The sequence below is a fragment of the Canis lupus genome, chromosome 19 (genome assembly GCF_048164855.1).
Source record: "Canis lupus baileyi chromosome 19, mCanLup2.hap1, whole genome shotgun sequence".
Lineage (NCBI taxonomy): Eukaryota > Metazoa > Chordata > Mammalia > Carnivora > Canidae > Canis > Canis lupus.
In genome coordinates, this window is record NC_132856.1 from 4,479,654 (window position 1) to 4,494,224 (window position 14,571).

The 14,571-nt window shown below is 46.3% G+C and overlaps 1 protein-coding gene and 1 long non-coding RNA gene across 4 annotated transcripts in view; one reads left to right on the forward strand and one right to left on the reverse strand.

The window, feature by feature from the left end:
• LOC140609743 (uncharacterized) lies at positions 1-6,611 on the reverse strand. Its single transcript, XR_012011477.1, has 2 exons — positions 5,499-6,611; positions 1-1,039 (listed from the first exon to the last, which is right to left on the reverse strand). It is a non-coding gene; the product is annotated as an uncharacterized lncRNA (long non-coding RNA).
• ISY1 (ISY1 splicing factor homolog) overlaps positions 6,099-14,571 on the forward strand; it is a 26,728-nt gene continuing 18,255 nt past the window's right edge. For 2 of the 3 annotated variants that reach the window (XM_072784913.1, XM_072784914.1), the window contains exons 1-5: positions 6,099-6,693; positions 9,204-9,226; positions 10,064-10,115; positions 11,318-11,383; positions 12,587-12,629. In XM_072784913.1, coding sequence (XP_072641014.1) covers positions 6,691-6,693; positions 9,204-9,226; positions 10,064-10,115; positions 11,318-11,383; positions 12,587-12,629 — 187 coding nt within the window. In that variant the 5' untranslated portion in view covers positions 6,099-6,690. Of the gene's footprint in view, positions 6,694-9,203; positions 9,227-10,063; positions 10,116-11,317; positions 11,384-12,304; positions 12,489-12,586; positions 12,630-14,571 lie in introns of those variants that run through there. The other variant, XM_072784916.1, reaches the window with a different exon arrangement.

A 14,571-nucleotide genomic window follows, 5' to 3' on the forward strand; every position in this document is an offset into this window, starting at 1 on the left:
TTATTATTCATTAAGGACTTTATTTTAGAGAGAGAGGATGGGGGTGGGCCAGAGGGAGAAAGAATGTCAAGCAGATTGCTGAATGGGGAGGCAATCCCCTGAGCCCTCCCCCTGAAGCAGGGCTCCATCTCACAACCCTGAGATCATGGCTTGAGCTAAAACCAAGGATCTGAGGCTCAACCTACTGCGCCATCCAGGCACCTCTCCTTTTTATTATTTTATATCCATTGTCACCTCGTTATTTTCTGCAGAGGAAAGAATTCTACAAGATCCATTCTGGGTTTGTTTTTTTTTTCTTGCCCCAAGACAAGGACTCAATCACTGAATTAGTTCCCTAATGATGCTGTAACTTCATCACATCCCAAAAGTCCTTTGGCGATGTGTAGTAACATTCACAGGTGTTGGGGATTAGGACATGTACATTTTTGGTAGGTTGGCAGGGTATTCTTCCTTAGTCTGGCCTTTGCCCCTAAAGATTCACAGCCATCTCACACATACAGAATGCATTCATTTTAATCTCCGTGTTACCCAAAGTGTCAACCATTGCATACCATCAAAGCAACATCTCTGTCTTGGCTCCAAAGTCCAAAGTCTCATTGTCTAAATGAGGTATAGGTGAGAGCTAGGTATGATCCATCCTGGAGACATGGCCCTTCAAAATGGGAGGACAATAGATGGGAAAAAGCAGTCATTGGTCTTAACCAATTTAAAAATCTAGCTGGAAAAAGTATCCAGGCTTTAAGGCCAGAGAGTATTCTCTGAGCTCAAGCTGACTTCCTAGGAGCCCTCGCTTTTTCATGAACAGAAGCACTTGTTTATAGATGAGTAGTTTTATCAGCTTGTTTCCTGCTTTTGGAATTTTGGGGATTCACAGCCTTCTTTCATTTTGTTCTTTTTCTGTCCTTCAGAGTCTCAAGTTGGCAGTTCTGCTGGTGTAAAATTCTCAACCTTGTGGATCTGTCATGGGAATTCACTTCATTAGACAAGAGGCTCCTCCACAGAACTTTCCTGGATAATCCCATCTCTGTCCTGGGTTTTGCTGCAATAATTGAGAGGATTCATGAGTCACATGCCTAATCTCTTAACCTATCTCTGTGAATGAATATTCTGGCCTTTTGATCATTCTGAGGCACTAGAAAAAGGTGGTTCAACCATATCCTTGGCTTTTTCTCCAGAGCACATTTACCAGTGAATCTCCTAATTTTAGCATCTTTTGGTTAGGCTAAGGTTTTTCTCAAATCACCAAGTTCAGTTTCTAACAGTACTTCCCTAGGTTATCTCTTTGCTCTTGCATTTTGTTTTATTTTTTTATAAGGGATTTTATTCATTTATTTATTCATGAGAGACACAAAGAGGCAGAGGCACAAGCAGAGGGAGAAGCAGGCTCCTTGCAGGGAGCCCGATGCAGGAGTCGATCCTGGACCAGGATATGGTCAACAGCTGAGCCACCCAGGCGTCCCTATTTAATTTTTTAAAGATTTTGTTTATTCATTTTTTTAAATTATTTATTTATTCATGAGAGACACAGAGCGGCAGAGACACAGGCAGAGGAAGAAGCAGGCTCCCTGCAAGGAGCCCAACGTGAGACTCAATCCTGGACTCCGGGATCACGCCCTGACCTCGAGATCATGCCCTGAGTTGAAAGCAGATGCTCAACTGCTTAGCCACCCAGGCGTCCCTTTGTTTATTCATAAGAGACACACAGAGAAAGGCAGAGATATATATAGAGAAGACGACTCCCCACGGGGAGCCTGATGTGGAACTTGATCCCAGGACTCTGGGATCACGACCTGAGTCGAAGGCAGATGCTCCACCACTGAGCCACGCAGGGACCTTTTGCTCTTGCATTTTACTACAAGCATCCGAAAGAAACAAACAAACAAACAAAACCCTCAGCTAAATATCCAAGTGGTGTATACAAATTCTGTCTTCCACATAACTGTAGGATACAACTCAGCTATGTTTCTACCATATAAGGATTCCCCTTTCTTCCAGTTTCCAATATTCCCCAATTCCTTCTGAGCCCTCACCAGCAGTGCTTTTAGTGTTCATATTTCTATTTATGTATTCTCTAAGACTACAGATTTCCTGTTGAGCTCTTCACCTCCGAGTCCTCACTAGCAAGAGTTGTTAACATCCACATTTGTACTAATTATCTGTAGAAAGCATTCAAGGTTTTTTCTCTCATCCCTGTAATTCTTCTAGCTTTGTTCATTGCCCAGTTCCAAAACCACTTCTAGGGTGGCCCGGATGGCTCAGCGGTTTAGCACCTGCCTTCAGCCCAGGGCCTGATCCTGGAGACCCAGGATCGAGTCCCACGTCGGGCTCCCTGCATGGAGCCTGCTTCTCCCTCTGCCTGTGTCTCTGCCTCTGTCTCTATGAATAAATAAATAAAATCTTTAAAAAAAAAAAAAAACAAAAAAAACCACTTCTACATTTTAACATGGACTGATCTAACATGATTTTTCACTTGGATTTTTTTTTAAGTAGGCTCCACGGCCAGCATGGAGCCCAATGCCGGGCTTGAGCTCATGACCCTAAAATCAATATGTGCGATGAGATTAAGAGGTGCTTAACCAACTCAGCCACCCAAGTGCCTCAGGATTTTTCACTTGTATTGACAGTTAACTATACATATATCGGTTCAGTGTTGCCTCATACCAAGATTTCTGTGTGAGATTTGATATAAGTCAAAGTAACTCTGTAGGCCAAATTCGGTCTGCTGGTCAGTTTATAATTATTATCTAGATTAGAGATGTGATCTAATGATAGGTCATTATTGTGGATGCATAGATAGATATATATGATGGATACTGGGATTTATGTACAGAAACTCTTAGCACTACAGAAACTGTTCAAATTTACAGGGGGGCTGGGCAGCCCTGGTGGGCCAGCAGTTTAGTGCCGCCTTCGGCCTGGGGTGTGATCCTGGAGACCCGGGATGGAGTCCCGCATTGGGCTCCCTGCATGGGGCCTGCTTCTCCCTCTGCCTGTGTCTCTGCCTCTCTCTCTCTGTGTGTGTCTCTCATGAATAAATACATAAAATCTTTTAAAAACCCAAATTTACAGGGGGGGCTAAGAAACACAGCATAGGGTGGAGCGGTTGGCACAAAAAAAAGGCAGCGCAGCACTATTGTCTGTTCCTTTCCTCATTTGGCTATTATATCTCACGAGCCAGACCTATGGGGTGGAGAAAAAAAAAACAAGATAGGATCCCAGTAGGGCAAGGCCTGTAAATATTATATTTGGTTATTTGGGCAGCCCCAGTGGCTCAGCAGTTTAGTGCCGCCTTCAGTCCAGGGCGTGATCCTGGAGACCCAGGATCGAGTCCCATGTTGGGCTCCCTGCATGGAGCCTGCTTCTCCCTCTGCCTGTGTCTGTGCCTCTCTGTGTCTCTCATGAATAAACAAATAAAATCTTTAAAAATAAATAAATTTGGTTATTTAAGGGCTAACAGAGCTTTCACAAAACCCCTGATGGAATTGGGTAAGGGCATATAATAGATGTGACTGCAGATCATGGGGTTTTTGATTTTGAAATAATTATTGAGAATTTTACATAGATTTGTTCTGAGTACCTTATATATAGTTGCCTCTTTTTTTTTTTTAATTTTTTTTTTATTTAATTATGATAGTCACAGAGAGAGAGAGAGAGAGAGAGAGGCAGAGACATAGGCAGAGGGAGAAGCAGGCTCCATGCACCGGGAGCCCGATGTGGGATCCGATCCCGGGTCTCCAGGATCGCGCCCTGGGCCAAAGGCAGGCGCCAAACCGCTACGCCACCCGGGGTTCCCCTATAGTTGCCTCTTTTAACAATAGCTCTGCAAGGCAAATGTCCCAATTTCATGATGAGGAAAAATGAGAACAGAAAGGTAAGTACTATTATGACAATTTCACAGACTAGAAATTAAACAGGTTGAGTAAGTCATCTGAGGCTGTTTAAATTGTCTCAAAGGGATCCCTGGGTGGCTCAATGGTTTAGCGCCTGCCTTTGGGCCAGGACGCAATCCTGGAGTCCCGGGATCGAGTCCCACATCAGGCTCCCTGCATGGAGCCTGCTTCTCCCTCCGCCTGTCTCTGACTCTTTCATGAATAAATAAATAAAATCTAAAAAAAAAAAAGTCTCAAATGAGAAGGAGGCATAAACAGAGGGATTAGTCACGTAGCAGGATGGAAGGGTGCTGCAGGCAGAATGAACACTATGGGCAAAGACAGGATCAGTATGCACAAAGGAAGGACATTAGCCAACTATAGCAATGGTATAATCAGGATGCTTTTAGTTTTAAGTACCAGATAAGTCTGACTCTTACTTGTTTCAACACTAAAGGGAGTTTATTGGTCTACATTACTGAAGACTGAGCAGTGCGCTTGAGGCAAGGCCTCATTCAGCAACTCACTGATGTCACCAAATATGGAATCTTGCCTTGTAGTCTTAAAGTGGCTTGACAGCAGCTTCTGGTATTACATTTGTTTTGACACCCAGCAGAAAATATTCCACCCAGCCCTGCAAGCCAAGTCCTGAGACCAACTCTGGGTCAGCTTGCGTCTTAAGCCCACCAATCAATGTTGGTAGGGAGATGGCATGGATTCTTTAATTTTTTTTTTAAAGACTTTATTTATGGGATCCCTGGGTGGCGTAGCGGTTTAGCTCCTGCCTTTGGCCCAGGGCGCGATCCTGAAGACCTGGGATCGAATCCCATGTCGGGCTCCCGGTGCATGGAGGCTGCTTCTCCCTCTGCCTGTGTCTCTGCCTCTCTCTCTCTCTCTGTGTGACTATCATAAATAAATATTAAAAAAAAAAGACTATTTATGAGAGAGAGAGAGAGAGCGCGCGCGCGCACATGAGCAGGGGGAGAGGCAGAGGGAAAAAGACTCCCTGCTGAGCAGGAAGCCCCAATGCACTTTAACCTAGCTTTCTTAGTCTGTTCTTAAAGCTGGGGATGTAGTTCCCTTCCCCAAAAACTAGGATTCCCAAATGGAATTCAGGTAAATGGGTGGGGAGAATGAAAGGTGGAAGGACAATCCATGTAGGTAATGCCTCCTGAATCCTGTTTTTTTTTTTTTTTTTTTTTTTAGATTTTATTTATTCATGAGAGACACACACAGAGAGAGAGGCAGAGACACAGGCAGAGGGAGAAGCAGGCTCCATGCAGGGAGCCCGACGTGGGACTCGATCCGGGGTCTCCAGGACCACGTCCCGGGGTTAAGGCAGACGCTCAGCCGCTGAGCCACCCAGGCGACCTCTCATGGTTCTTCCACGTCTGAGTTCAAGATGTTTGCTGCCTTAGTCACTCTTGGCGGTGAACAGAGAGGGCAAGGGAAGACATGTCCACGCTTTTCATGGTACTGCCTACGTGGCACAGATTCCCTCTATTCAATTCCCATTGGCTACCACCTAATCACAAACCCACAAGTAGCTGCCAGAAAGGCGGTAAGATGGAATGTAGTTGGGTGGCCATAGGTCCACCTAAAACTTTTAAGGAGACAACCTGCCCTTACCGCGGTTCAGGCATGCGCTCCTGGTGTCTGTTTTTCTAAGTACTTGTCTGTCCTGTCTGATCCTGAACCACAGGTCAGCTGCTTCCCCGCTGGCTTGTGCGTCTGGGCTGGAGCTCAAGTGCCAACACCGGTGAGCTCCTCCGGCAGAGGCCGTCGCCACGGCTGCGGCACCTCAAGCGGGAGCCGCCGAAGCGCGCTTACTCTGCTACCGTCCGTGCCGCGAGTTCCCCAGCAAGCTCGGACACCACCGTGAGCGGCCTCTCCCGGGGGTCTTCGGAGGCCAGGGTGCCCATCACACATGGCTGCCCGCATCTTCCTGGGCGGGGACACCGCCTCTCGAGCCAACCTCCGCCTCTGAGTCCGGAGCTCTCTCTTCCCTGGGCCTTACATTTCTCTCTTTTTTTGAAGGAGTGTGATTTCGAGCACTGGTCGGGCTCTCATGAGCCCCGCGATTCCAGGAGAAGAGCTCGGAAGCTGCAAGGCCCACGTAGATGACGGGGCCACGCGAAGGGGCTTACGAGGCCGGCCGGCGCGGTGGGGCTCGCGGAGCGCACGCGCTCGCCCCGCCCCGCCCCGCCCCCCCCCGCCCCGGGCTGCGGCTGCGGCTGCGGCTGCGGCTGCGGCTGCGGCTCCGGCTCCGGCTCCAGCGCTGGCGCTGCCGAGCCCCCTTCACGCACCCTGGTTCAGCGGCCCGAGCCCGCCGGTGAGGACGAGCGGCCTCCAGAAGGGCGTGTCTGCCCTCCCCAGAAGCCCCGGGGTGGGGGTGGGGGGGACAGCAACCAGCTTGCGCTCCCCGCCGCCGCAGGACCAAGAGTTAACCCGAGACCGTTTGCACTGGTTATCGCGAGAGCAAAAACCAGGGGCGGAACCCAAACGTGTCCGTCCCACTACGCAAGCGCAATTTCGCCAACGCCCCCGTTCGTACGCGCGTTTGGGTGCAACGTCCAGACGTCCAGACGTCTAGGGAAGGCCCGCCCCGCAGGAGCCCGCTGGCATTTCCTCCTCCCGGTGTCAATTCTCAGTCCACTTCCGGCCCCTCACTTCCGGTCCTTCCCCTTTGTCCTTCCGACGGAGAAGTCGGTGGTGTGGGCCGCGGGAGTGACTCAGTTCCTGCCAGGGTCGGCCTCGCGCGAGGCGGTGAAGCTTCGGGGGCTGGGGCCGCGGGGCCCCAGGGCGGCGACCTCACGCAGCCATGGTGAGTTGGGTGGGTGCGTGACGGAGGGAGCGAGCGGGCGGGCCGTGAGGGTTCCTGGCCGTGTCCGGGCACTCGCGGTGCAGGGGCGCAGGCTTCAGACTCCTGGGCGCCTGTAACTTGGCCTTCTCCTCCTCCCGGCTTCCTCTGTCACAGGTTGTGGGGGGTGAGGGAGCCTCGGGCGGAGTTCCCGGCCCCCGCCGCATGTCTGCGTCCGCCTAGCGCTCTGAGTTACCGCTCGGGGAAACTGAGGCACGGAGCGGCGCCGGGAGGCTCCCAGCCACGGAGCGCGGCGCGGGTCCACCTGTTTGTCCCCAAGCCCCGCTCGGGAGACGGGCAGCGGTTGTGACCACGTGTGTCTGGGAGGTTTGAAGGTTTATTCGTGAGACAGAGAGGCAGAGACACGAGCAAGCTCCCTGCGGGGAGCCCCATGCGGGGACTGGATCCCAGGACCAGGGATCACGCCCTGAGCCCGGGGCAGGCGCTCGACCGCTGAGCCACCCGGGGCCCCTCAGCCTTGCTTTCTTCATGTCTGCCGTGGTGTCGGGCCGGGCCCCGGCCCTGGGTGTTGAGTGACGTGGGATGCTCGGCAGCGTGCTGTCCCAGGAGGGTGTGCTCTGTGTGGTGCGAGTCGCTTGGTGGCTTCCCCAGGCGGTCAAGAAGCGCTCCCTGCGTGTGACTGTGAGAACACACATAGCGTTGGCACACAGAAGCTGCCCAAGCAAGTCTGTAACCATGATATTTCCATTAAGTGAAGCCCCCATAGGAAGGACACGGCGCAGTGACGGAGTAGAAGTATTGCAAGCTCTTGTAGAGTAATGAGCCCAAGATCCCAGGATGGAGAGAAGCCCGTGGGCTAGAAGCAGCCCTTTCTGTGGGAGAATGACTGCCTTACACTGCCCTGCTCAGCCTTGAGGCTCTGTTCCTGAACTCTAACAAACGGGGGATCGCACCTCTCCATTCCCTAGCAGGGGAGAAGGATCCCTGGGCCTGGATATTTCTGGGCGCAGGAGCTGTTGGTTATTTTATCACACCATCACACGTTCCTATCTGTGGGCTTACCTAACCCTGGGTACATGCCCTTACCACATTGATTCGTTGTTTTGGGGGAAAGTTCCAGTAGGTTCCCCCAAAAAGAAGACCCTTGGCTAAATTGCCAGCACCTACTATGGTGTTTTAAAAATGAAGTAAGCAGGGGGTCCCTGGGTGGCTCAGCGGTTTCGCGCCTGCCTTTGGCCCACGGCGCGATCCTGGAGTCCCGGGATCGAGTCCCGCGTCGGGCTCCCGGCATGGAACCTGTTTCTCCCTCTGCCTGTGTCTCTGCCTCTCTCTCTCTCTATGTCTATCATGAGTAAATAAATAAAATCTTAAAAAAAAAATGGAGTAAGCATTGAGAAACATTAAATTAAATATTTAGAATCTCTAGGATTTAATGAAATAGGACACTGCCTTAGCCTTCAAGATGGCTTTCTCTGCTCTGTTTTATTTATTTATTTATTTATTTATTTGTTTATTTGTTTATTTGTTTATTTATTTATTTATGATAGTCACAGAGAGAGAGAGAGAGGCAGAGACACAGGCAGAGGGAGAACCAGGCTCCATGCACTGGGAGCCCGACATGGGATTCGATCCCAGGTCTCCAGGATCACGCCCTGGGCCAAAGGCAGGCGCCAAACCCCTGCGCCACCCAGGGATCCCCCCTCTGCTCTGTTTTATTCCTTAGTAGGTAATGTGTTCATGTGTCCACCAAGCCTTTGCCAAGTTTGCTTCTGTGTTCACTGAAAGGGAGAGCCAGAAAGGAGATTTAAGCTCATTTTTGCTGAGTATCTATAAACTGCATACCTGATATTTTCAAGTATTTTCCTCATTAACTCATCATGACATTCTCTGTGAGATAAGAGGTTTGATCCCTGTTGTAAAGGTGTGAAAACTGAGAGACTGCTTCTCAGGGATGGTAAGTGGAAGACCCGGGGGTAAAATTCAAGTCCCTGATTTAGGAAGTACTCTTTTTACTTATGCTACAACCCAGAAAACATGTTCTGTGCTTGACACTGTTTCATGGACAATGGTCTTGACACCAATGTGACAATACTTACATAAAACTCAGGTTGGAAAAGCCAGTCTTTTCTTCCTCAAATTCTCCTGGCAGGAAATAGTCAATTGGGATGCTGAGTGGAAAGGACCATGGTGGTTATAAACCCAGACAAAAGGTAGCAGCTTCCAGTTGGGAAGAAGGGACTGCAGAAGAACTTTCTGAGATGGTAATGACACAGGTGATACATTTTGAAGGATAGTTAGGAATTAGCCAGATCCAAGGGTGTGGGGACAGTGGAGGGAGCAGTGTAAGTAAAGACAGGATTTGAACGTCATTTGATTTTTGTTGTTGTTAACAGTGTACATATACTAGTTCAAACTGCGCTTGTGACTGTCCTTGTGATAACTTTTCTCTAAAAAGTACATTAAAAAAGGATATTTTAAACATGGGCATTTTTTTCTCTTCTCTATTCTTTTAGGCCCGAAATGCAGAAAAGGCCATGTAAGTATCAACTCAATTTTGTCCATAAATTTTATGTAACTTAATTATCTCCACAGAGCACTTTTTGTGTTTATTCCTTTTGGTATGTTTCTTTCTCTATGTGTGTTAAAATAGTATTCCCATATTTGCTGTTAGTTTTCCCCGCATATATTCACTGACAGATCCTAGGACTTATACTGGATACACATTAGTTCACTTGGGCATAGTGCAGGGGCTGTGAGAGTGACAACGTGGCATCTCATGATACTACCTTTTAACATCTGGATGTCTTGCTCACCACAGTGGTCTGATCAGTACAGTTTCCCAGAGTCTTTAATGCACAGTCTAAGTAAAATTGATACTTGGGTGTTTAAGAACATTAGTGGCTTTTTTTTTTTTAAGATTTATTTATTTATTTATCATAGACAGAGAGAGAGAGAGAGGCAGAGACAAAGGAGGAGGGAGAAGCATGATCCATGCCGGGAGCCCGACGTGGGACTCGATCCCGGGACTCCAGGATTGCGCCCTGGGCCAAAGGCAGGCGCTAAACCGCTGAGCCATCCAGGGATCCCCATTAGTGGCTTTTTTAAGTTCCACTGTTGGAACAGGGAAACCCATAACTTTAAAATAAAATTAAAAAAAAAAAAACCTCATAACTTCTCTGTAGTGTCTTAATCTCTTGCACATGCTCGTGTATGCTCTCTTTTTTTGTGAATAATAATTATCATTAAAAATATAACATATATGAATAATAGTAATGAATGGCTTATGTTATGGTCATGAGCAGATCTTCCCCATCTAGGAACCTGGGTGATAAATCTGAGCAGTATCTAATGGAGTCTTCTCTCTTCCTGGTAGGACGGCCTTAGCAAGATTTCGCCAAGCTCAACTGGAAGAGGGAAAAGTGAAGGTTGGTGTAAATCTTCCTCATGAATTATAAAATATCAAGAACAAATGTGGTAAAACTCCCTCCTGAGCAGACTAGACTTCCTATTCGTTTCACTGTCTGTACTTGCTGACATTCTTACGAGTCTGCACACTTGAAGTATAGGTGTACCTCTCTAGCTGGGGCAGCGTAATGATCTAGCTGTTGCTTCTGCCACCGCCTCTGTATTATGATGGTTGGCTTCCCATATGATCCGAACTCTGTCTAATATTGAATAATAGGAAGTGCTGTGGAGCAGCTCTAAGCGGAAACCAATAAATGTCTCAACATACAGAGGATCAGCCAGGTCAGGAATAATAGGTACCACTGTTTCAATACTTCTGTTTTCTTTTTTTTTTTTTGTTTTTTGTTTTTTAAAGATTTTATTTATTCATTCATGAGAGACACAAGAGAAAGAGACACAGGCAGAGGAGAAGCAGACTCCTTGCAGGGAGACTGATGTGGCACTCGATCCCAGGACCCTGGTGATCATGACCTGAGCCAAAGGCAGTTGCTCAACCACTGAGCCACCCAGGCATCCCAATACTTCTGTATTTTTTTTTTAAATTACACACATACATGCTCATGAGCTCACATACATGTATGCTTGTTCTAAATACTGATAACCATTATTTCTTAAGATAATATGAATATACCATGAAATGGATATAACTTAGCTTATTTAGCCCTCTCTCTATTACTGGACTTTTAAGTTGTTTCTTTTTTTTTTTTTTTTGTTAATTTTTATTTATTTATGATAGTCACACACACAGAGAGAGAAAGAGAGAGAGAGAGAGAGAGGCAGAGACACAGGCAGAGGGAGAAGCAGGCTCCATGCACCGGGAGCCCGACGTGGGATTCGATCCCGGGTCTCCAGGATCGCGCCCTGGGCCAAAGGCAGGCGCCAAACCGCTGCACCACCCAGGGATCCCACTGGACTTTTAAGTTGTTTCCATTGGTTCACTCTACTACATACAGTGCAGTGTATGTATGTTTTTGCATGTATACTTACTTCCTCAGTAGAGACTGTGGGATGAGATATAAAGCTTGATGAAGATCATCTGGACCTGAAGCTTCACATGTATTTTTAGACTGTTCAGCATTTAGTCTTCAGGGGTTAATCAACTGCAAATACTGCATAAAGCTTGTAATTATCCAGTGGTAACATGTATTTTTCTGCTTCTTAGGAACGAAGACCCTTCCTTGCCTCAGAATGTACTGAGCTGCCCAAAGCTGAGAAGTGGAGACGACAAGTATGTTCTGGGTGAATTTAGTCTTAGTAGAAGTGACAAGTTTCTGATTGTTTCTTTTTGAAATGAAGTGTAGTTGACACAGAATGTTCCATTAGTTCAGGCATACAACATGGGGACACCACAAGTACAGCTACCATCCGTTACCATAAATGCTGTCAAAATATTATTGACTATATTCCCTATGCTGTACCTTTTTACCCACGACTTACCATTCCAGAACTAGAAGCCTGTCCCTCCCATACTCCCCTTCACCATTTTGTCTACCCCCACCCTCTCGCCTCTCACAATCATGAATTGGTTCTCTGTATTTATCGAAATGCTTATTTTATATCTTGTGTATTGCAAATAATAGTGCAATTAACATTTTTTTAAATTAGTGTTTTCATTTTCTTTGGGTAAATACCCAGTAGTAGAAATGTTGGATCTATAGTATAGTATAGAATCTCTTATTTTTAATTTTTTTAGGAACCTCCATACTGTTTTCCATGGTGGCTATATCAGTTTACGTTCTCACTAACAGTGTGTGAGGGCTCTCTTTTCTGTACATCTTTGCCAACACTTGTTGTTTCTTGTCTTTTTGATTCTAGCCATTCTGACAGGTGTAGGGTGATACCTCATTGTGGTTTTGATTTGCCTTCTAATTGTTCTTATGTAAATGATTTTTTTTCCAGAATTCTAAGTTTTTGTTTTTGTTTTTTTTTTTTAAGATTTTATTTGTTGGGGTACCTGGGTGGCTCAGTCAAGCGTCTGCTTTCAGCTCAGGTCATGATCCCAGGGTCCTGGGATCAAGCCCCACATTGGGCTCCCTGCTCAGTGGAGAGTCTGCTTCTCCTTCTTCCTCTGCCCCTCCCCCTGTTTGTGCTCTCTCTCTCTCTCCTCATTGTCTCTCAACTAAAATCTTTTTTTTTTTTTTTTTTTAAGATTTTATTTATTTATTTGACACAGAGAGAGAAAACGCAAGCAGGGGGAAGAGGCAGAGGGAGAGAGAGAGAGAAGCAGACTCCTCACTGAGCAGGGAGCCCAATGTGGGGCACGGTCCCAGGACCCTGGGATCATGACCTGAGCCACAGGAAGACACTTCACTGACTGAGTCACCCAGATGCTCTTAAGTATTTTTAGTTACTAATTTTGAGTTGTTTTTTCTGTGCTTTCAGATACATTCAAAAGTCATGAGAATTTACTGTCTTTTTTTTTTTTCCACAGATCATTGGAGAGATCTCTAAAAAAGTGGCTCAAATTCAGAATGGTAAGCTAACCTGTTTTGAAATGTTAATTCTCAAATCTACAATTAGACTTGGGGATTTCAACACTTTTCTCTCAATAATCAATAGAACAAGTAGAAAAATCAGTAATGACATAGAAGAACTGAACAATAATATTAATCACTTTGACATTTATAGGATACTCCAGGGGATGGACATTTGTCAGTATCTGGAGAAATTTTGATTTTTACAACTTGAAGTGCTACTGGTATCTAGTGGATAAAGCCGGGAATGCTGCTAAGCATCCTACAAAGAATTATTTGACCAAATATCAGTAGTGCCACTGTTCAAAAATAATTCAAAAGGAGGGGATCCCTGGGGATCCCTGGGTGGCGCAGCGGTTTAGCGCCTGCCTTTGGCCCAGGGCGCGATCCTGGAGACCCGGGATCGAATCCCATGTCAGGCTCCCGGTGCATGGAGCCTGCTTCTCCCTCTGCCTGTGTCTCTGCCTCTCTCTCTCTCTGTGTGTGTGTGTGACTATCATAAATAAATAAAAATAAAAAAATAAAAATAAAAATAAAATCTTTAAAAAAAAAAAAAAAAGGAGGGGATCCCTGGGTGGCTCAGTGGTTTGGTGCCTACCTTTGATCCAGGGTGTGATCCTGGAGTCCCGGGATCAAGTCTCATGTCGGGCTCCCTGCGTGGAGCCTGCTTCTCCCTCTGCCTATGTCTGCCTATATCCCTGCCCCTCTCTCTCCCCCTCCACTCTCTCTATATGTGTCTCATGAATAAATGAATAAAATCTTAAAAAAAAAAAATTCTAAAGGAAATTAAAACCTGAGTAGTCCTTTATCTATTTAGGAAATAGAAATTTTTTTTTTTTTTTTTTTTTTTATTTATGACAGTGACAGAGAGAGAAAGAGAGAGAGGCAGAGACACAGGCAGAGGGAGAAGCAGGCTCCATGCACCGGAAGCCCGATGTGGGATTCGATCCTGGGTCTCCAGGATCGTGCCCTGGGCCAAAGGCAGGCGCCAAACCACTGCGCCACCCAAGGATCCCGAGAAATTTTTTTTTAAGATTTTATTTATTTATTCAAGAGAGACACACACAGAGAAAGAGGCAGGCCCCATGCAGGGAGCCCGACATGGAACTCGATCCTGGGTCCCCAGGATCACGCCCCAGGCTGATGGTAGCACTAAACCACTGAGCCACCCGGGCTGCCTTTTTTTTTTTTTTTTTTTTTTTTTTCTTTTTAAGTAAACTCTATGCCCACTGTGAGGGTTGAGCTCATGACCCCAAGATCAAGGGTTACTATGTTGTACTGACTAAGCCAGCCAGACACCACTATATCTGTTAAAGAGATTGAATTCATACTTTATAGAGATTGAATTCATACTTTATTTTATTTTTTTTTAATTTTTATTTATTTATGATAGTCACACAGAGAGAGAGAGAGAGGCAGAGACACAGGCAGAGGGAGAAGCAGGCTCCATGCACCGGGAGCCTGACGTGGGATTTGATCCCGGGTCTCCAGGATCGCGCCCTGGGCCAAAGGCAGGCGCCAAACCACTGCGCCACCCAGGGATCCCTGAATTCATACTTTAAAGCCTTCCAGCAAAGAAAACTCCAAGCCCAAATGGTTTCCGTGGCCAGTTCTACCAAACATTTAAGGAAGAAATAATACCAATTTAACATAGTTTCTTCTAGAAAATTGAAGGGGAAGGAATACTTCCTCATTTGTTTAATTAATTTTACTATTAGCGTTACTGTGATGCTAAAATCTAAAAGATACATTACACAAATAGAAAAAAACTGTCACCTAATATTCCTCATGTGTATAGACACAAAAATCCTCAACAGAGTATTAGCAAACCAAATCCAGCAATTTATAAAAAAGGATAATAAATCACAACCAAGTGGGATTTACCCTGGGAATGCATGGCTGATTCAGCATTTAGAAATTAATATAATTCATTGTATCACCA